Source organism: Sus scrofa, chromosome 18, assembly GCF_054392235.1.
Source record: "Sus scrofa isolate SSC_HxYL_T2T_F1_AM1 chromosome 18, Sscrofa_HxYL_maternal_Yorkshire_Landrace_v2.0, whole genome shotgun sequence".
NCBI classification, from domain to species: Eukaryota; Metazoa; Chordata; class Mammalia; order Artiodactyla; family Suidae; genus Sus; species Sus scrofa.
Window position 1 is genome coordinate 47,597,522 of NC_139400.1, and position 23,733 is coordinate 47,621,254.

The 23,733-nt window shown below is 37.1% G+C and overlaps 1 protein-coding gene and 1 long non-coding RNA gene across 5 annotated transcripts in view; one reads left to right on the forward strand and one right to left on the reverse strand.

The window, feature by feature from the left end:
• LOC146395024 (uncharacterized) overlaps positions 1–6,345 on the reverse strand; it is a 295,705-nt gene extending 289,360 nt beyond the window's left edge. The window contains exon 1 of the long non-coding RNA XR_014834263.1: positions 6,031–6,345. This is a non-coding gene — a long non-coding RNA (uncharacterized LOC146395024). The remainder of the gene's footprint in view (positions 1–6,030) is intronic.
• A 150-nt stretch (positions 6,346–6,495) lies between these two features.
• DPY19L2 (dpy-19 like 2) overlaps positions 6,496–23,733 on the forward strand; it is a 71,830-nt gene continuing 54,592 nt past the window's right edge. For all 4 annotated transcript variants that reach the window (XM_003134795.5, XM_021078556.2, XM_021078557.2 and 1 more), the window contains exons 1-4: positions 6,496–7,033; positions 11,585–11,609; positions 13,254–13,341; positions 17,481–17,618. In XM_003134795.5, coding sequence (XP_003134843.3) covers positions 6,646–7,033; positions 11,585–11,609; positions 13,254–13,341; positions 17,481–17,618 — 639 coding nt within the window. In that variant the 5' untranslated portion in view covers positions 6,496–6,645. The remainder of the gene's footprint in view (positions 7,034–11,584; positions 11,610–13,253; positions 13,342–17,480; positions 17,619–23,733) is intronic.

Sequence of the window (23,733 nt, forward strand, 5' to 3'; positions counted from 1 at the left end):
AGATCAGGAATAAGGTGGAAACCAGGTTGGGGCTGGGCTGATTAGGTAGTGACAGATAGGCTCAGTTCCTCTGAGTTGGCAGTGAAAGGTATAGCAACTGAAGGACAGGATGGAGGTCAAATTGTGGAGTAGACTACAGAGAGTAAGATCAACAGGGTGGAATCAGAATACATAGCTGCTGGAGTTCCCGTCTGTGGCGCAGTGGTTAACGAATCCGACTAGGAACCATGAGGTTGCAGGTTCGGTCCCTGCCCTTGCTCAGTGGGTTAACGATCCGGCATTGCCGTGAGCTATGGTGTAGGTCGCAGATGCGGCTCGGATCCCGCATTGCTGTGTCTCTGGCGTAGGCCGGTGGCTACAGCTCTGATTCAACCCCTAGCCTGGGAACCTCCATATGCCGCGGGAGCGGCCCAAGAAATAGCAGCAACAACAAAAAAGACAAAAAAAAAAAAAAAAAAAAAAGAATACATAGCTGGAGACAGATGAGGAGAGAAGTGAAGCACTATTAAGAAGGGAGTTTAGTTCAGGGAACTGCATGACTCAATAGGTGCATTTTTCCAGCTACCTGAGTATATGCTCAAATACCAACTAGAATCAAATAAGTTTAAAAGACCTTAAAAGGGCCACGTAGTCCGAAGTCTTTATTTCACAGTTGAGGAAATTAGAGCTAAAGAAGTAAATTGCCAAAAACATACTGACTCATACCCTGCTGTAGTCTGTCTGTCTTTCTTTTTGCTTTCTTTCTTTTTTTCTTTTTTGGTCTTTTTGTCTCTTCCGGGGCTGCACCTGCGGCATATGGAGGTTCCCAGGCTAGGGGTCTAATTGGAGCTATAGCCGTCGGCCTACCCCAGAGCCACAGCAATGCCAGATCCGAGCCATGTCTGCGACCTACACCACAGCTCACCGCAACGCCAGATCCTTAACCCCCGGAGCAAGGCCAGGGATTCACATGGTTGCTAGTCAGATTCAATAACCACTGAGCCACTATAGGAACTCCTGCTGTAGTATTTCTTGATCACTGTGTCATGATCAAAGTTAAATCTAAAAGAGCAAACAGGTGCCTTATGTATCATTTCTGGTTTTGCTATATTTTGCATTTAACCTACCTGTACGTATGCAATAGTTCATTCTTTAATATATCCTAAGACTTTTGCTTATTTATATTGAATGTAGTAATCCTTGTATTAGTTAATTTGGCAGTAAATTTTTAAAAATCTCATTACATTGGAGTTTGTACATGGAACTATCATCATTGGGTTCACGGAAAAATGATTTTGGGTTATGGTGTACATGTATTTGGTTGTGTATATATTCGTAAGCCCTTTAAAAATTATGCCATGGGAGCGGCCCAGGAAATGTCAAAAAGACAAAAAAAAAAAAATTACTGAGTACCCTTCTGCTCCAATCAGTGTGCTAAATTATGCAACTGGGCAGTGCACCAATGTAGCAGGGAGGTAAAGGAATTCTCCCAATTAATGGATTACCTCCCTTCCTTTGAATGAAACATGCCTATATAAGGCTATTCAAGTTAAAGGCACATCATTTCATCTTATATAGGTCTGGGGAACTAAATTAATATGGTGGCTGAGAGAGCTCCAATTTTTAAAAGGAGAACTGGATCATCATAGATACCAAAAGTAGACTAGAACTCCTAGTAATTCCAACTAACTACAGATACTTTTTCTTCTGTGGATAAAAAAGGCATTATGCAAAGCATCACATACAGATGAATTTACATTCAGGCTGTATGCTTCACTGCAACTTGGTGACTTTCCATTTTCTTGTATGAAAAAGCACCTACACCCAAGTGGAATTTAAATAGGCTCTATAAAGTAATTCAATAGGAGCAAATGCACTATTTAAAAATGATTCAACCAAATATATGTAATGGTTTTACACTGAAGCATTTTATAAAATACACAAATGCAAAGACATTTCTTTTAGTTGAAACAACTTACTGAAGAAGAATTTGAAAGGATCTTTTAACATATAAAACAGACCAATTAGAAAGTAAACAGCCACCAAAAAGCCTATATCTATGGTTATCCTATTTTTGAGACAAAAATAAAAATGCATGAATAAACAGATTTTTTTTTCATCTTTGTTAATTTATAGGAAGTCTTACAAAAGTTCAAAAAATTAATCCATTTGGTTCATCTCTTTTTTTTTTTTTTGTCTTTTCTAGGGCCCCGCCTGCGGCATATGGAGTTCCCAGGCTAGGGATCTAATCGGAGCTATAGCCACCGGCCTACACCAGGGCCACAGCAACGCCAGATCAGAGCCGAGTCTGCAATCTACACCACAGCTCACGGCAATGCCAGATCCTTAACCCACTGAGCAAGGCCAGGGATCAAACCCGCAACCTCATGATTCCTAGTCGGATTCGTTAACCACTGCACCACGATGGGAACTTCTGGTTCATCTTTTTAAAACTTCTTAATTGAAATAAATAAAATTACTTCATTAAAAAGCTCTGAAAAATCTTGGATATGTGGATCAATTATAGATAGCATAAGTATGAGATAAGACTTTTGTTACCATCTTTGGGACTAACTAATACAACAGACTAGAGATAAACACATTGATGCCAATTCCAACTCCTTATACTATAAAAGGGAAAAAAAGTAGTTTAATGTATGAGAAACTGTGAAAGAGCACAAATAAAATCCAATCTTCTATGCAGATTATCAATTAAAGTGAAATTAGTAATTTAAATTATCAACTTATAAGTGGAAAATTTAACATGTTCAAAATGATTTTCACTGAATTTCCTCTATCTTTCCTGATCCATCTATCCAGGCTAGATATAGATATAATTCAGCTATCCACTTAAATTTATATCTGTGTATTTGTGCAAAATTAAAACATTTAAATTTGATTAAAAGGTATTTGAATCAATGAGAATAAAGTTATTTTTTGGAAAAGCAAACATTGGCCATGATGAATATCTTAATTATTTTAATATACGAAATATGCAGTGTAATTATTTTTATGGAAAATCACATTTTTGAGTTTCCTACATTTCATATTTAGTTAACTGATTTATTACAACAGTGATCTTTTTGAAAGTGAACTTAAAAACTAATTTTTAAAATTCTGATTTACAAGTCATTACTGCCATCTGCTGGTGAGATAGTTTCATTGCATTTTAGGGTAAAATTGTTTCCCCCTCCCCTTACAGCACCGGGATCAAGTTATTCTTACATGTATACATTTTTTCCCCCACCCTTTGTTCTGTTGCAATATGAATATCTAGACATAGTTCTCAATGCTACTCATTAAAAGAAAGTAAAGACAAGTTTTAGATATAGATGACTGGAAAATCTCTATGTAAGAGAAATAACCTGTAAATTATAAGTTATTATCATTTCAAAGAGGAAAAGATAATTCAAGAATATACTGCATTATATCAAATTATAATGCACTATTTTAACTGTCAGTTCACCATAAAATAAGTATCAGGTATACCATTTGTCATTAATAGGCATGAAGCTAAAATATGACTGAAATAACTTCAAAATAACTAGCTCAAAATAAGTGAATACTGTTATATAAGTTATAAAAGATGATGACATGTCATGATTCTATTCAACTGAGTAAAACTAAGTGCCATGTCTTCTCCCACATATACACAATCTATTCTCTCCTTACTGAGAGAAAGTGTAACTCTTTAGGCAACTGTCTCTGAGTTTTCTTAGTTAACTAGTGAAACTAGAACTCATATTACTCTTTAATAATAGAACAAACATATAAGTTAATGACAAAAATCCAGATGAGCAAAATATTAATTGGAAGTAATGTCATCAGTATACTCTGAATATGGTCACTCTAAGAGCAGGAGGATACAGTAGCCATTTTTTAATTAAGCATGTACTCTTTTGGATGATTTACTATATTTTAGGTGCTTCAGCATTTTTCAGATAAGGGGATAAATATTAAAGTGGCTAAGTTACTAGCTAAAAGTCACACATTGCTAATCTTCTATATACAAGTCCTCTGCAAAAATTTAGAATGGAGCGTGGAATGTAGTTAACTCTATGTGTTTACATCTGAATCATATCTACCCTGCTTCTTTTACATTTAATATTACATCATGAGTATTTTTCCATATTGTTAAAAAAATTATTCAAAGTGACTTTAGTCGATTTAGGAATGATTCACCATTAACCAGTGTTCTGTAACTTATTGTCTGACATGGAGGTTATTTCTAATTTTCACTTATATAAATAACAGTACAATGAACATTATAAAAATTATTTTTTAAATGAAAAAAACAACCAGATTTGTACTTTCAAGGGCTAGACCAAAGGTAAGAATATGCTTTATTCTTTTAGGACATGGCATGATCCAAAAGACAACCGGGAACTCCAAGGAACAAACTAATTCACCAAAAAGGGAGACAGGTTGGCAAACAGATTGTAGACAGTAAAATCAAAATCAGAAAGTTCAGTTCTGAAAATGACATCTGACCAACATTCCAGTAGTAGCCACTCTACTTCCTACAAAAATACCCACCCCTAACGGAGAACAAAGACATTAAACTTACAAATCATTTAAATGAATAATGTATTAACAAGGACCCTGAGATAACCTTTTAAAATACTCAATAAGATATAGCTTAAAATGAACACATCTATTAAAAATCACAGAGTTGAAGGATAAACAGATTAACTGGGAAAACACTGATTTTTAGCAAAACCTCAGATGGTTATATTAATTTCAGCTAAAACTAAGGTGCAGAATTCAGCTGACTTGAAGTGTCTATTGGAAAATTTAAATTTCCCAAATTGATACCAGAAGTAGTAGACAAATGTAAATATACCAACAATAATGAAGGAAAGTAAAAGATTAAGAAAAATTAAGAACTAGATGTTCTACTACAGACAAAAATGTGCCAATCCAATTCATTTTATGAGTCTAATATAATTTATAATCCCCTTTTATTAAAGGATAACATAATTATAGCACTCCATTTGCTGTTCCAATAATATATTAAAATACTCATAAAACATAAGGAATTTTTTGAGTTTGCATATTTATTCAATAATATATTCTTTATCAATCACCCATAAATACCTTGTATTTTAAACTCATATATGAACGATTTATTAACTGTTAAAACCAGTAAGTCACTACATCCTTGATCTGCGGTTTCCGAATTCAAAGTTACTGTACGAGTTACATGGGAAAACATTTTAAGCACCAAACACAAAGAAATGCTCCTTAAAAAACCACCAAATTGATAACAGCACTTACTGAATTTAAATAAGTGAGAGGATGAATAATCCTGTCAGTAACTGCTTTAGACCTTGAGAGTAGGGAAATCAATGTGGGCTGGAGAAACCGGCTGGGCATTGGAAGGTGACAGGACTGAGATGGGCGGGGAGAAATGAACGAAAAAGCCACCTGTGAGTTTTCTGCACGAGTAAAGTATTGGCTATGGAGCCTCACAGCGGACCTTGCTAGGAGTGACTGGAAAGGAAGATCTGTGTCTGGGGGCCTGGAACAACAAAGTTGAAAAGGCAATCTGGGGCAGATTATTGAAGGTATGGATCAGCAAGCCAGAGAGTTTACGTTTTGTCTGCGGGCTAATGGCAGTCATGAGCATTTCGGAGTGGGGGCATCGGGAAAGTGAGCCTGATCGGAGAGCCTCAGCTCAGCCAGGGGAGAAAGGGCTTAGGGAGTTCCAGCCATCGAACAGCAGATAGCACATGAAGTGTGGGCTCCTGCGCCATGGCCTGGAGCAGAGGACAAGAAAAATGCCGGGGGCCCCTGTCCACCTTCGCCAGCAGCTGTGGCATCATGTATGTCTGTGCAGTGACTGTGGGGCTAGGAGCTCCCCTCTCCTGTGGTCCTGGGTGGTTCCTCGTTCGAAAGGTCCGGGGCACAACTCCCCGCTCAGTCGCTGAGGAATTCTGAGCAACCGTGTTTGGGACACTTAATTTTCCTTCAAAAATGGACGAGTAAGCACTGTGCTCAACGGGACATCACCGACCTCGGGTCAACCTGAGGCTCTGGGGTTAGACTCACCGGGCTCTGCCAACTGCTGCGTGCAGCCTCGGGCCATCACCTCAGCGTCAAAGGCGGATTCTGAACGCCCAAGGCCCGCAGAGACGCTCCTCAGGTGCAGGCGCATCTCAAGGCGCTCACTTCCTTCGCTAGCTCTCTCCCTAGGGTTATTTCTTTCAGTTAAGATCTCCTTTCCCTTTAATAACCTCTAGAAATCTTTCGGTAAAAAAAAAAATAATAATAAAGCTAAGCCTAAACTGGAAAAAGTAAACAGAAAAAAGTTCCTCAGACCTGACGGCCCTGCGGCGTGGGGCTGCGCCTGTGGGCGTCGCACGTGAGAGGATGGACGTGGGCGGCGCACGTGAGAGGACGCCCGTCGGGCCGCACCGCGAGCCTGGGCACGTGCGGCTGCGCACGTGGGCGGTGCACGCGCGACCGACGCAGAGCAGCCTGGGCCTCACGTTCCCCCCTCCCTCCCGGTTTCGCGGTCGCCTTGACAACCCGGCGGTGGGCAACGGTGGTGGGGACGAGTCGTTGAAGCTAGGAGCTGGGCCCGGGCCGTGCGGACCTTGCCCTACTCGGCTGGGCCCGCGCCAGGGAGAGTCCCAGCTCCATCCGAACAGGGACTATGAGAAAATGGTCGGGCAAACGAGGAATAAGCTCAAAGAAGCGGCTTCACAGCCGTTGCACTCTCCCCGCTCCACGCAGTCTAGGCGGCGGCGCCGGGCCACCGGAGCCGGGGAACCGGAGTTCGAGGAGGAGCCGAAGGAGGAGATGAAAGAGCCTGAGCTGCTTTTGTCCGCAGGCCGGGGTATCCTGCCAGGGGGCGCCCGGGGGTACTCGCCACGGAGGACCCGAAACCTGAACGCGCGGAATGCGCAGAATTGCATGAAACTGGAGATGGTTACAAAGACCGTTCTTCTCGGTCGCTTTCAGTTCCTCAGCGCTTTTGTGGAGCAGCTCCGCGACAAGGTGCACCTGTTACAGAGACGTCCGTTCACGGGCAGGATCACCTTTGGCATAGGTGAGGGCAGCCGAAGGCGAGAGCCCTTGGTCAGCCGGGCGGGCTCTGTGCGGATGCTCCCCAGCGCAGCTTCGGCACTCTTCCCAGGGACCCGCAGGCCCTCTGAGCCTCGGGTTGGAAGTGGTTTTGGGGTTTTTTTTGTTGTTGTTTTTGTTTGTTTGTTTTTAAATGATTTTTATTTTTTCTATCATAGCTGGTTTACACCGTTCTGTCAATTTTCTACTATACAGCAAGGTGACCCAGTCACACATACATATACACATTCTTTTTATCACACCATCATGCTCTGTCATTAGTGACTAGATGCAGTTCCCAGTGCTATGCAGCAGGATCTCATTGCTGATCCATTCCAAAGGCAATAGTCTGCATTTGTTAACCCCAAATTCCCAATCCATCCTGGCCCCTCCCTCTTCCCCTTGGCAACCACAAGTCTATTCTCCAAGTCCATGAGTTTCTTTTCTGTGGAAAGGTTCATTTGTGCCTTATATTAGATTCCAGATATAAGTGATATCATATGGTATTTGTCTTTCTCTTTCTGACTTATTTCACTCAGGATGAGAGTCTCTAGTTCCATCCATGTTGCTGCAAATGACAATATTTCATTCTTTTTGATGGCTGAGTAGTATTCCATTGTGAATGTATACACCACATCTTCCTAATCCAATCATCTGTCAGTGGACATTTGGGTTGATTCCATGTCTTGGCTATTGCGAATAGTGCTGCAATGAACATAGGGATGAATGTGTCTTTTTCAAGGAAAGTTTTGTCTGGATATGTGCCCAAGAGTGGGATTGCTGGGTCATATGGTATTTCTATATTTAGTTTTCTAGGGTACCTCCATACTGTTTCCCATAGTTGTTGTACTAGGAAGTGGTTTTGGTGAGTCCTGAAGATCAGTATAACAAGTGAGCAATAATGGCAAAGTCCAATCTCTGGAAAATCGCTGACAAGTATTCCCAATCTCCTTAGTTCTTATTTTAAAACATTTTTCCAGGGTTTTCAGGCATACTGATCACTTCAACAGTCACCAACAAAATCTCTTCATAATCAAGGTAGCCATTTATGGGGGAGCGGTCAGACATTATATTTTTCCTGTATCTTGAAAAAGCAAAATAAAGTGTTCTTTCACTTAGTTGAGAAATTTTAATAGCGATAATAGGTTTGAATTAGGCAATATATTTCCCCATGTTGGTATCCATTTACTTTCATCTTGCTGAGGAACTTTGATGCCTAAATTTGAGGAATTTGCTTATTTAAACATTTAAAATATTTTTATTTTCATTTTTCATTTTCTATAGCTGAACAGGTAACTTAACTGTTGCTGTTTCATTAAAATCAATTTTGAGCCTTGATCAGACTGCTGATATAGATAAATGTCTCCTAATGTAAGTTGTGATTTCTTTTCCATCTTAAGTTGACTCCTGATTTTAAAGCAGAATGAATCCCCACATTTAGGATGTGTTAAAAATGCTTGAGAAATAATAGGTGGGAGGTTCATATTTAGATCTTGTCAGATGTCTAATTATGGCAACAAAAATGTTCCACATCCATAATCAAGAGTGTCTGGAGAACTGAGGTGTCTTGCCCGAACACAAGGTGCACCCATGACTGGCACATTGAAGGCCCTCAGTGAATGTGGGGTGAAATGATAAACTGAGTGCATTAAGTGCCATGAGAGTTCAAAAGAGCGGACTTTAATACTTTAGGATGGGAAGTGGGAAATGAGATCAGGGAAGGTTTTTAGGAAAAGGTGATTTAAATCGTGACAAAAAGGCTACTATTTGAATGTGAGACGTAGAGAACAACAAGTATTAGAGGCTAACAGAACAGCACAAGCAGCATCATGGAAATAAAAAATATGAAAACAAAGTAAGGTTGAAAGTAAAGGTACAAAAGGTTCAAAGAGAAGAGGAAGTTGGAAGGCCAAAAGTTGGTTGGGACCTGTCACGGAAAGTCTAATTCAAGTCTAAATTTGAGGCATTTGAATTTTTCATTCTGTAGGAAGGCACTGATTGATTCTTTTCTTTAGGATTTTTTTTTTTTTTTTTTTTTTTTTTTTTTGTCTTTTTAGGGCCATACCTGCAGCATAGGGAAGTTCCCAGGCTAGGGATCAAATTGAAGTGTAGCTGCCAGCCTACACTAGAGCCAGAGCAACACCAGATCCGAGCCTCATCTTTGACCTACAGCACAGGTCACAGCAACACCAGATCTTTAACCTACTGAGCGAGGCCAGGGATTGAACCCGAGTCCTCATGGATTCTAGTCAGGTTTGTTACCGCTGGACCACCATGGGAACTCCAGAAAATAATCTTTTAGTGAGGTGAAATGCACATAACATAGAATTAACCATTTTTAAAGTGAACAGTTTTGTGACATTTGGTATATTCACAATGCTAGTGTTGATGATTTTTAAGTAGAGTGACATGATCAGAAAGTATGCTTCTGAGAGATTAATTTGACAGCAGTATGTAAAATGGACTGAGAAGAGAAGCAAAAAAATAATTGAATGCTAGAATCAAGGCACTAGTGGTTTGAATGAGGGTAGTGAGGATAGGGATGGAGAAGAGAGGACAGAGGTGAGAGTTGATAAAAATATATTGAGAGGACCGAGTAGGCAGTGAGGCAGAAGAGGAAAAGAAAGTGGCAAGAAGGAGAGAGACCATGAAGATTAGTTCAGGCGTGGAGATTATAGATTTGGGATTTATCCATGTAGAAGTATGTTGAAACATTAAGATGGAGTTAGATTTCCAAGAGAGAAAAGAGGGAAAAGTAAAGATATTTGGAAAAATCCTTTATATTTAGTTTTAAGGAGTGAGATAAAAAGGAAAAGCCAGATAGATAAGCATGTAAAACAAAATAGTCAGAAAAATAGAACTGGGAGAGTTGATATGATGGAAGATGACAGGAAGAAATCCTAAGAATCTCATCTAATGCTACAGAGAGATTGAAAACATGAGAATTGAAAGAAGCCATTGATGTTGATAACTTGAAAGGTCATTGGTCATTTACAAGAGTCATAGGAACTTAGAAGAAAGAAATTGGATAAGAATCTTGTCATAGGAGTTCCCATTGTGGCTCAGCAGGTTAAGAACCCGACTATTATCCATGAGGATGCAGGTTCTATCCCCGGCCTCGCTCAGTGGATTAAAGATCCAGTGTTGCCACAAACTGTGGCATAGGTTGCAGGTGTGGCTTGGATCCCGCGTTGCTGTGGCTGTGGTATAGGCTGGCAGCTGCAGCTCTGATTCAACCCTTAGCCTGGGAACTGTTATATGTCGCAGGTGCAGCCATAGAAAGAAACAAAAAAAAAAAGAAAAAAAAAGAAAAAAAAAGAAAAAGAATCTTATATAATGACAGAGGACAGGGAATTTCATCATTTGAAGGGCTACTACATCAAGTGAAGTGTTTTAAGGCCTAGGAGAATTAAAGGCTGAAGGGAACAGGGAAAAGGGTGAGACTGAGGTTCCAAGACAAGAGATAGTTGGTTGATAGAGCAGTCAGAATAATCGGGAAGGATGGAAAGAAAGACACAAATTTGAGAAACTAACTGTAGAAAAGAGAAGAGATGCTGCTTCTTATCAGATGGTAGAGAATAGAAAAGCAAGGATTGCTGTGTAGAGAAATGTTGAAGTGGGTATAAGAGAAGTCGAAAGTGCTTGCATCAAATGATCCCTGTTTCAGTAAAGTATAAGGTTTGGGTCATGTTCAGAGTTGAGATTGACCACTCTGAGACAGGATGCAAGGGCCCAGAGGACAGGCTTTTTAATCACAGCTTTGGAAGGAGCTGTGATAGGCACTGCCTTGCATTCCCAGTATTGACATCATTACATCTTACTCTTTTGTCAGGTGTGGAGTGTGGGGTAAGAGGAAGACGTGAGAACCACAAGCATATTTTGAAGATTTGGGGAAAGTTAAATGGATGTAGTAGGATATTTGATCTTTTCCTTAAATATCATTTCTAAGAGTGTTTGCCTGTATATATAATTGTCTAAAGAATAAAAAAAGAGGATATGAATATAATTGAATAAGACACTGTGTATCTTATAGTCAATGAAACTTTATAAGAGGGACATCTGTTTCAAGTTGAGAGGGAAGGTATAGTTTTAATTTTAAAGTAGTTCAGAGTATATTTCTGCACATAATAGATACAAAGTTAACATACGTAATGAGTATATATTTTTCTTCTAGGAAGACCCAGATAGTAAATATTTTAAGCTTCACAGGCCACATGCATTCTTTGTTATCCATTCTTCTTCTTCCTTATTTTTACAACTCTTACAAAATGTAACCATTTTTAGCTTGCAGACAATATGAAAACAGACTATGGGCCATAGTTTGCTGATCATGATATAAAACAAGTAAATATGAGAAATATTGAAGAGTAGTAGGAATGAGTTCCGAATGGTAAGAGTATGGAAAAAAGAGCTTGAGAAGTATGACTGGGAACATTCAACATTGTGATATGTTTTTTAAAAACCATAGAGTAATTGTTTTAAAGATATGTTACAGCAAAACAGCTTTTGATGCCTTTTTTCTTTTTTCTTTTTCCAGCTGCCTTTGTGTCATTTTTGCACTGGTAAGATTAGTTTCAGTTTGAAATAAAAACATTCAGATTAAAAATTGCCATTGTTATTTTGTATTAAGAAAACAGTAACCACTTGCTATGTATGTAGAACATCTGTATGTGCACTGTTTACGTGTATACATATATAGATATAACACATAGCTTTTTTAAAAACTCATATGTGAAGCCGCATTGATAAATGGATGCATTAGGGGAATAGTAATCTATGAATTAAAATATTTTTGCTTTAACAAAGGGTTCACCGTTATATTTCTTTTCTTTTTTTTTTTTTTTTTTTTTTTTTTGTCTTTTTGCTGTTTCTTGGGCCGCTCCCACGGCATATGGAGGTTCCCAGGCTAGGGGTCCAATCGGAGCTGTAGCCACCGGCCTACGCCAGAGCCACAGCAACGCAGGATCCGAGCCGCATCTGCAACCTACACCACAGCTCACGGCAACGCCGGATCGTTAACCCACTGAGCAAGGGCAGGGACCGAACCTGCAACCTCATGGTTCCTAGTCAGATTCGTTAACCACTGCGCCACGGTGGGAACTCCCACCGTTATATTTCTTAAACATTTAGCTTTTATAGTGCACTTTTCATGTTTATTTCATATTAAATCTTCCTTATTATATAGTAATTGAGTGTCATTGGTGACATAAACTCAAAGATAAAGTTTTAGTAATATCTCTCAATTGGGAACCAGGTAGAAATGAATATGAACACTACACCCTGTAATGGCAATACAGAATTATATGAGCCTTTGAGTGCGTGTACACATGCACGTTATTTTACTTGAGTGATCTATTTGTAAAAACTATGTGTGAGATAATAATAATTTTCTTCTGACATATCTTCATTTCTACCTGAGCTCAAGGATTTCTACTCTTGGAAAGAATGGGATCTGCCCCACGTCCTGTTGGGATAGTGCTGTTCTGACCATTACTCTGCAGGGAGATTTCAATGTTAGAACTAAGGCTGTGGTAGTAAGAAATATTTCCTACAGCTTTTGTACCCTGTTATAATTCCTACATGTAAATAAACATGAGTGGAAGACAGGGTTCGTATATGGAATTTTGATTTATTTTCTACTTCTTTGGAAATCATCTACTATGTCAGTTAAGATTTAGCATAATTGGTAACTATAGCTAATGTTACCTGTCACATGTGCTCCTTTTTCAGTGCCTACAGCTGAGTTTTTTTGAGTTGTTCTAATCTCTTTAAGTACAGTCTTGTGTTCTTTGGCACTTTATGTAGTATTATACGTATTTAAAATTTGCTTTAATATAAAATAATTTTATTTATAATTATATTCCAAAGCTTTTCAACAGTTATAAGAATTTCCCAAACCTGGTACATTAGAATCACTTGTGAAACTTAACAAACAAAAACATGGCTCTGCTGTGGTTTAGAGGTGTGGAGTGGGAGGAGGGGTGGACAGAGCTGCAGAGTTTTAGATAGAAAGTTAAGATTAGGACCCAAGGAGTTAAGGAATTTCAGCTATTTGCTAATGCTAGATTATAAATGTCTAAAAATATACAAATTATTAAATTATAAAGCTGTCTCAGTATTTATTATAAAATTTATTCTTTTTATGATTTTCATACTTTGTTTATAACAGTTATTACTATTTTTGAAACATGTCATTTTTTTTCTAGGATACATTTAATAACGCTTTTTGAAAACGATCGTCATTTTTCTCACCTTTCATCTTTGGAACGAGAGATGACTTTTCGCACTGAAATGGTTAGGTTCTTTCTTCTAATAAATCCATTTGTAGTTTAAGAATAGTAAGACTATAAAAGTGGCATTTATTATATGAAAACTGAAAATTTTTGGTGAATTGCACTGTTTCTCAAGCTATAGTCTATAGGTTTATTATTTAAATGAAAAAGTGTTTTAGTCCTCACACCATAAACAAAAATAAGCTCCAAATGGATTAAAGACCTAAATGTAAGACCCGAAACCATAAAACTCGTAGAAGAGAACGTAGACAGAACACTCTTTGATATAAGTTGTAGCAGTATTTTTTTTTTATCTATTTCCTAAGGCAAAAGAAATAAAAGCAAAAGTAAATACATCCTAATAAAACTTTTTGCAAAGCAGAGGAAACCACCCACAAAATGAAACAGCCTACCGAATGGGAGAAAACATTTGGAAATACTATGACTTATAAGAGGTTAACATTCAAAAATATATAAACAACTCATATAACTCGATATAATTTTTTTTTAAAATTGACAGAAGACCTGAATAGACATTTTCCAAAGAAGACAGACAGATGGTTAACAGGACCATAAAAAGATACTTGACGCTATTAGAGAAATGCAGATAAAAACCACAGTGAGATATTACCTCACACCGGTCAGAATGGCAACCATCAAAAAGTCTAAAATAACAAATATTTGTGAGGATGTAGAGAAAAGGGAATCCTTGTACACTGCTAATGGGAATGTACAATTGGTGCAACCATTATGGAAAACAGTGGAGCTTCCTCTAAAACTGCAAATAGAATTACCATATGATTCAGTAGTTCCACTCCTGGGCATGTATCCCTCCAAAACAAAAATATTGATTTGAGAAGATCCATGCACCCCAAAATTCATAGCATTATTATTTATGACAGCCAAGATATGGAAGCAACCCATGTATCCATCAGCAGATGAATGGATAAATAAGATGTAATATGTATATACAATGGGATATTAACCATAACAAAATGAAATTCTGCCATTTGCCATAGCATGGATAGTCCTAGAGAATATTATGCTTAGTGAAATAAGTCAGAGAAAGACAAATAGTCTTATCACTTATATGTGGAATCTAAAAATAAAACAAATTTATATAACAAAGTGTTTTAGGTTTTTTATCTCATTTTCCTTCTTTCCTAATGCAGAGTTCTTTTTAAGATAAAAGATACAATAGCTAAGGAAGAAGGAAAATGAAGACAAGGCTTAAGAAGTAATACAAGACTATCAAATATTATCAGAAATTCCTTTCTCTTGGGATAGAGATGGCAGACCCCATGTTTTACTGGCTCTTTACAATTTTTTTTTTTTTTTTTTTAGCTTTCTTGATTTCAAGGTAATCTCTTGTAAGAGACAACTTTTGATAAAATGTCTTTAATAATTTTTTCTGTTCTTTTTGAAGGGGTTAGCATACTTAAAAAACAGGGCAACCACAAGCCAAAACCAAATATTGCATTTGCAAAAAATGAAAAAAAAAATACACTCAAGCAGATAATAACAGGAGACCATCCAACCAAAAAAACAAAAAAAAAAAAACAAAAAAAAAAGAAAGGAAGAATGGAGAACCATAGAATCAACTGGAACACGAGGATCAAATGGCAATAAATAATCATCTATCAGATACCTAGTCCATAATATGGAGATGATACCATCTACCATATATATTTCACATAATTATTGTGGGGGTTAAATAGGGTAAAGAATGACAGAAGTGTAGAAATTTGCAATAAAGAGAGACCACAACTGTCCTCCAGCTAGTTAGGGACCAAAAGAAGACCTGAAACTGGCTCTCCTGTCTGGGTAGCCACTACTTTTGTTTGTTTACTTTTAACTGTGGCTAAATTTACTTTTTTAAAATTTTATTGAAATGTAGTTGGTTTAAAATATTGTGTTAATTTCTGCTATACAGCAAAGGGACTCAGTTATACATACACACTTTTTCATATTCTTTTCCATTACGATTTTCACATGATATTGAATATTGTTCCCTGTGCTATACAGTAGGATCTTTTTGTTATCTACTGTGTGTGTGCTAGTTTGCATCTCCTAATCTCAAACTCCCAATCCTTCCCTTCCCCTTGGCAACCACAAGTGTGTTATCTATGTGAGTCTGTTTCTCTTTTATAGATATTTTCATTTGTGTCATATTTTAGATGCCACATATAAGTGATATCATATGGTATTTGTCTTTCTCATTCTGACTTCACTCAGTATAATAATCTCTAGATCCATTCATGTTTCTGCACATGGCATCATTTCATTCTTTTTATTGCTAATATTATATACTTACATTGTTGTATAGGCATCACCACTGTCCGTGTCCAGAATTTTATTATCCAAAACAGAAGCTGTACCTGTTAAACACTTCTCACTCCCACTCCGTCCTCACCCAGCTCCTGGTGATTTCTGTTCTACTTCCGGTCTCTATATTTGCCTAGTCTAGGTATCTCAGCTACTACTTTTAAAGTCTCACCCTATAGCCCCTCTAGGCTTTGAAGAATTGGATTTGCTAGCATTTGTATGGCATTTGAATTTTAAATATAGGTGTTATTTCCAAAGAGGGTATAAAGTATTATTAAATAAAGAATGTAGCTAGGCAGAGTCTCAGCTTTGATGACAGTTCACTAGATTCGAACAGCAGTTCTATGGTTCGCTGTGTCATGGCTAGTAAGTTAACCTGATTCTCAGTCTCATCTCTTCACTAGAGAAAAATGCTAACTTTACAGGAGTTTATCAAAAATGAAGGAAGATGAAAATGAATGAAGCACATAGCACAGTACATGGCACAAAACAATAGCTGTTATTAATAAAAATTTATGCTTGCTATTTCTCTAAATATAGACATGCATAGTAGACATCTTTTCATTGTAATACTACCTTGTTTATTTCATAAGGTAAAAAGGGAAAATCCTTCTATGAACTCGTTTTACTAATCAAAACTATGAGGGAATGCTCTCTCAGACATTAGTAAGACAGATCTTTAGTAGTTACTAGTGTTGCTTCATCTATCAAAAATAAAGTACCTGTAGGAGTTCCTGTTGTGGCTCAGCAGTAATGAGCCTGACTAGTATCCAGGAGGATTCAGGTTCCATCCCTGGCCCCACTCAGTGGGTTAAAGATCTGATGTTGCCAAGAGCTGCGGTGTAGGTCACAGATGCTGCTCGGGTCTGGCATTGCTGTGGCTATGGTGTAGGCTGGCAGCTCCAATTCGACCCCTAACCTGGGAACTTCCATATGCCATGGGTGCAGCCCTAAATTTAAAAAGTAAAATAAAGTATCTGTAGTTGTTGAAGCAGGAATGAATGTAGAGTTGAAGCTTATTTTTAATGTTCTTGGCAGAGAGTGTATTAAAAACTAGGTGGCCCTTTATTTTTAAAAGGGAAGGAATACAAGAAACCGATAAAGTAATATGAAGCAACATGCTTTTGTTAATCTTTGAATTTTAACTAAACAGTAATTTTACTAGCCTAATAAAGCCACATGCTAGAATAATGCACTAAAATAATCCATTTTTAGGACAAAGCATTTGCGTCATGAACAATAGTTCACATTCCCTTAGCTTTCACTTTGTGCAGAGTCAATAGATGAAGCTAAGAAGTTAGATGGAAGCAATGAATGATGTTTGTGATCATTATTTGTTATTTCTTAAATGAGTTGGAGAAAAAGAAGTAATTTTCTCTATGCAAAGTTGTACATATACAAGGACATGAAGTCATCTCTGTTTATGCCAGAATCATTATATTCAAGCTCTAGGCATCTCCTAATGCAGGGGTAAAATCAGGCATGGTAGAAGTAACAATATATTGTGTACATGTTTTAAGGTATGAAAACATGGTAAGGTAGAAAACATGGTAAGGTAGAAACATGGTAAGGTATGAAAACATGGTAAGGTAGAAAAGCTCCTTAAAAACATTTAACCAGCTCTATAAACTTTTTCAAACCTATGGAAACTATTAAAGAATAGTACAACTATAACCTGAAAATACATGGTTGTGTCCAAGAAAGCAATAGCAAGGAGAAATTAGGAAATCTTATTATCAACTTCTTTCTTTTTTCAGAAGAAACTGTTCTAAAAAGAGTTATAAAAATAAACATTTTCCAATTTTACTTACATTGACACTTTGTACTTTTTCAAAGGGACTTTATTATTCCTACTTCAAGACCATTATTGAAGCACCTTCATTTTTGGAAGGACTGTGGATGATTATGAATGACAGGCTCACTGAATATCCCCTTGTAATTAATACAGTGAAACGATTCCACCTTTATCCAGAGGTAAGCAATATTTTGGGATAAATATTTGTAGAGGGATTCTTTTTTATCGGATAAAAATAGTGAGCACAATGATGTTATAGGAAGGACGGGATCTTTAAAGTTTATTGATTGTGTGTGTCCTTATGGTTGATCAGGGTTTTAAAAGTTCCTCTCCTAAATTTAAAAACTCCAGAAATTGGAGTTCCCGTCGTGGCACAGTGGAAATGAATCTGACTAGGAACCATGGGGTTGCGGGTTCGATCCCTAGCCTCGCTCAGTGGGTTAAGGATCCGGCATTGCCGTGAGCTGTGGTGTAGGTCACAGACGTGGCTCAGATCTGCCGTTGCTGTGGCTCTGGCATAGGCCTGTAGCAACAGCTCCGATTAGACCCCAGCCTGGGCATCTCCATATGCTGCGGAGACAAAAGACAAAACAAAATAAAACCAACTCCAGAAATTATGCTCACATGACCTTAAAGAATAGAGCTTTAGTATGGAAGTAGTGACCAGCAAAATAGACAAGCCAGATGGGAAGGTGCCAAGAAGGATTCTAGATGGAGATTGTTGGCTTTAGAGACCACGTGGATGGACATACTAATCACATGAAAAGACAGTGAAAGTGATGAGGAGAACAGTGACCTTAGAGTTACATTAATAAAGCAGGCCTTATGTAGTGATACAGCCAGAAATATATGAGTACTTCCCCGTACTAAAGAGTATATGTTTTATGGTGGTCTGTACATTCTAGAAATTGGGGGAAAAATAGTAAATTCAATTTATGAACTCTGAAGATAATTGCTGACTCGATAGCATGATAAGCACTACTTTTGAGTTATCTCAGTATCTAATAGATTAGTCAAAAATTAACTGTTTTTGTTTTTATTGAAGTATAGTTGATTTACAGTGTTGTGTTAATGTCTGCTACATAGCAAAGTGATTCAGTTATCTATACACGTTCTTTTTCATATTCTTTTCCATAATGGCTGAAGACAGGATATTAAATATAGCTCCCTGTGCTGTACAGTAGGACCTTGTTGTTTATCCCCCCTGTATGTACTGGTTCGCATCTGTTAATCCCACACTCTCATCCTTCCCTCCCCCTTGGCAACCACAAGTCTGCTCTCTATCTGTGAGTCTGTTTCTGTTTTGTAGATAGGTTCATGTTTGTCATATTATGGATTCCACAAATTATGGTATTTATATTTTTTTCTAACTTGCTTAGTATAATAATCGCTAGGTCCATTTAATAATGTTGTAAATGGCATTATTTCATTCTTTTTTATGGCATTGTATATATATATATATATATATATACCACATCTTATTTATCCATTCATCTGTCCATGGACTTTATATTGTTTTCCTGTCTTAGCTATTGTGAATAATGCTGCTAGGAACATAAGGATGCATAAATATGTTCTAATAAGAGTTTTCTCCAAATATATGCCCAGAAGTGGGATTTCTGGATCATATGACAACTCTTATTTTTGAGGAACCACCATACTGTTCTCCATAGTGGTTGTAACTAATTTACATTCCCATCAATTGTGTAGGAGGGTTCCCTTTTCTTTACACCCTCTCCAGCATTTATTTGTAGGTTTTTAATGATGGCCATTTTGACTGATGTGAGGTGGTACCTCATTATAGTTTTGATTTATATTTCTCTTATAGTTAGTGATGTTGAGCATCTTTTCATATGCCTCTTGGCCATCTGTATGTCTTCTGTGTAGAAATATCTGCTTAGGTCTTCTGTCTGTTTTTCAATTGGATGGCTTTTTATTTCTTCATATTTTATGGATTTAAAAATTATTGCTCTTTAGATTTTGAGATGCTTTAAATTATGGAAACTAAAGAATAACATGAAATATGTGTGATTAACCATCTAAAATAAATAAATGCTACCTTTTTGTCATTTTTTTTTGCTTCAGCTATGTTAAAATAATTAAAACATTATAAATACAATTAAAGTCATCTTTATTCTGCTTCTCAGTCTGTGTGTGCTTTAAATGCTTCCTGTCTTGTTCTTTATAGTAAAAGCTTGCTGGCCTCTTATCTAGGAGAATGATTAGAGAAACAAGATAGATTTCCTGGGTAGCACCAAGGGCTTCATCTGAGGTTGTTGCTTTTGAACCTAGAACAAAACCAGCCAGCAGAGTTGGTTTTTCCAGCTATAATCAGTTTACCAAGTATGAGCACTGAGAAGGTGGAGAGCTGGATTTAATCACATTTGGTCAGCTTTCCATAGAATGTAAAAAGCCAGAAAGACCACTGCTCCCAGCCTAGTAGCAACACATAGGCTGGATAATCTGCAGAGTCACAACTTTTCCTAAAGCCATCAGTGAGCCGAGGTTGCCTGGCAAACAACTACCTCAAAGTCAAAAGAAAGAAGGCACTTGCAAGGAGAATGGGGACACAAATATTTGTTTATGTGGTTCAGATGCCCCTGGACATCATCATAAAGAATGCAACTCAAATTGTTCACCAGCTTGGAAATGCCTGAAGTGGGTTAGCAAGAGAATATAGGACTCCTGGGAACCCAGATAGAAGGGAATTTGCAGTCACTTGCATGCTTTTCCCACAGATCTCATTGGGTGCTGACTAAAGATCATCAAGAGTCCTGAGAAAGTAGCCCTCACGGTAAGCCTGGAGGAGCTACATAGGGAGAGCCATGAAACTCTACCCACGTCCTTCTCCCTTGTATTCCTTATGGGGAAAAAAGCCTTAAACTGCTGGGGAGAAAGGTAAAAAACTTGCATAAAAATAGGCCACATGTCCTGATTTACCCCTTAGTTTTGCTAACCCCTGGCCTTTTTGCTTATTTCATGTCTTTCTTCAGTTCTCCCAAACTGTGTTTCTCTATTTTAATTCTCAGTTAATCTGTCATTTTTAAACTGACTAGTAATGTGCTACCTTTATCATAAACAAAATATTCATGTTTACATTTTATGTTTGTTTTTTCTCTCTCATATTCTATTCCTTGATCATTTGTCTATTTCTTCACTGATATGGTATTGTTATAATGCTATATTTTGTTTATAGAGTATGTTTCAAAGTCTAGCAATGTTAAAAAATCATAGCTAACACCTAAATAATGTTACTGTGTACTTTACATTTAATTTTCAGAACAATGCTGTAACTCATCCTCATTGTACCCATAAAAACAATGGAGTAGAAAGGTTAAATAGTTTGCTCAAGCCATACAGGTTGGGTATAGTAGAGTTAAGAAATTTGAAGCCAGGCAGTGTGTCTTCAGAGTGTGTGTTCTTGACCACTATACTATACTCCCTTTCAGTTTTACCAATGAATTTCACATATGGCAATCTTACAAAGGTAAGTGTACAAGAATGTAAAAGGGTTCATCATGTAGGGTATTTATTTAACTGTGACACATTCATATAATGCAGACATTGTATACAGTGAAATGAACCCATGGTTACTGCCATGAAGTGACATCTAAAACATTCTGGAGTTTCAGTAATGACTTTGGAAGGAGGAAAGTTTTAATTTTTACTTTTTGTTAAGCTCAGTTTATCATTTGAAACATGGGTTATACCTTTGATGTCACATCTAAGAAATAGTTGCCTAAATCAGGTCACAGAGATTTTTCTCCTAGAATTTTTTACACTTTTAGCTCTTAAACTTACGTCTGTGGCCCATTTAAAATTTTTATGTGTGAGGTAAATACCTGAGAGTTTTACTTCCCCATATGGATAGTCCAGCATCAGTTACTGAAATGAGTGTTCTTTCCCTCATTATTTTACTTTGGCATGTTAGTCAAATATTAATTGACCATAAATAAACAGATTTATATCTAGACTCTTTCATCTATTCTTGGATATCTATGTTTGTCCTTATACCAGTACCATACTATTGGTAATTGCTATCATTTTATAATAAGCTTTGAAATTGATAGTGTGAGTTCTCCAACTTTTCTCTTTTTCAAAACATTTTGGCTATGCTACATCTTTTGCATTTACATATAGATTTTAGAATTATGTTGTCAATTTTTACCAGAAATACTGTCCGGATTTTAATTGGGATTACATTGAATCTATAGCTGATTTGGGGGACAATTGATAACTTAAAAATATTGAACCTTCCAATCCCTGAACATGTTAACTGAGTATATTTATTTAGGTTTTATTCAGTTTTTTTCATCATTGTTTTGTAGTTTTTAGTGTATAGGTCTTAAATTCCTTTTGATAAATGTACTCCTAAGTATTTTATTCTTTTTGATGCTATTGCAAATAAAATTGTTTTTTTAACTTTATTTTTGGATTATTTTTGGCTGAGGGAGTTCCCTAGCTATTAGTTTGTTGACAGTTTTCATCATGAATAGACGTTTATTTTTTTCAAATTTTTTTTTCAGTATTTATTGAAATGATCACATGGTTTTTGTCCTTTATTCTATTTATAGAGCTATTACATTCATTGATTTTTATTTGTTAAACTAACCTGGTATTCTTGGCCATGCTGTGTAAAGCTTTTTTACTACATTGCTGGTTTGAGCTTGCTAATATTCTGTTAAGGGATGTGTGCATGCGTGCATGTGTGTGTGTGTGTGTGTGTGTGTGTGTGTTCATGAGGGATTTTGATATGTGGTTTTTGTTTTATGGAGTTTTGTTTGCTTATTATACCTTTGGCTGGCTTGGGTATCTGGGTATTACTGGCCTGATAGAATAAGTTGGAAAGTCGTTACTCCTATTTTCTGAGAGAGTTTATATCCTTAGACAGTTACATAAAATACATATGAGAAAATTTTCCCACAGAGCCATTTAGGCCTGGGCCTTTCATTTAGGTAGATTTTTTTTTTTGATTTTCAATTAAAGTATAGTTGACTTACAATATTCCTTCAATTTCTACCGTACATCAAAGTGACCCAATCATAATAAACATACATTCTTTTTTTATATACCGAATGTTTATCAAGATCCATTTTATTTAAATTGTTAAATTTAAGTGTGAGAGTTGTTCAAGGTACTCCTTTATTATCCTTTTGACACCTGCAGACTGTAGTGATTGCTCCTATTTCATTCCTGACACAGGTAACTCATGTCTTTGTTTTTGTGTCAGTTTTATTGACCTTTTCAAAGAACCAGCTGTTTGCATTGGCTTTCTCTATTTTTCTGCTTTCAATTTCACTTGTTTTTCTCCTTATTGTTTCCTTCCTTATTATTTTATTTGCTTTAGATTTATTTTGTTCTTTTTTTTCTAGGTTCCTAGGTTGGATCTTGGAACATTGATTTTTTTCTCCTTTTTTCTAATGTTTTAATATTACTGCCATGCACTACTCTCACAGCATTGCCTTATCTCTGGCCCACAATTTTGATACATTGCATTCATTTTTAATACATGTTATTTTTTAGAATTTTAGTTTTTTTTTTTTGTTTTTTTTGTCTTTTTGCTATTTCTTGGGCCGCTCCCACGGCATATGGAGGTTCCCAGGCTAGGGGTCCAATCGGAGCTGTAGTCTCCCGCCTACGCCAGAGCCACAGCAACGCGGGATCCGAGCCACGTCTGCAACCTACACCACAGCTCACGGCAACGCCGGATCGTTAACCCACTGAGCAAGCGCAGGGACCGAACCCGCAACCTCATGATTCCTAGTCGGATTCGTTAACCACTGCACCACGACGGGAACTCCAGAATTTTAGTTTTAATTTCAGCAAAAATTGAGTAGAAGATACAGAGTTCTTGTGTTCTCCTCTGCCCCCATATATACACAATGTCCTTTCTACAGTTGATTAACCTGCATTAACACACTGTCATCCCCCAAAATACATAATTTTCATTAGTGTTCACACTTGGAGGTGTGTATTCTATGGGTTTGAATAAATGCATAATGGCATACCTATGCCAGCATAGGATTGCATGTAATAGTTTCCCTAAAATTATTTTCCTAAAAATGCTGTGTTCATCCATCCCTCCCATCAATTGGGTTGTTTGTTTTTTTATTGTTAATTTTCAAGAGTTATTTGTATATTTTAGATAACAGTCCATTATCTTTTTTTTCATTTGCAAATATTTTCTTCCATCCTGTAGTTTGTCTTTTTATTCTCTTGACATTGTTTTTGCAGATCAGAAATTTTAATGAAGTCCAACTTATTCACTCTTTCTTTCATGAATCATTCCTTTGG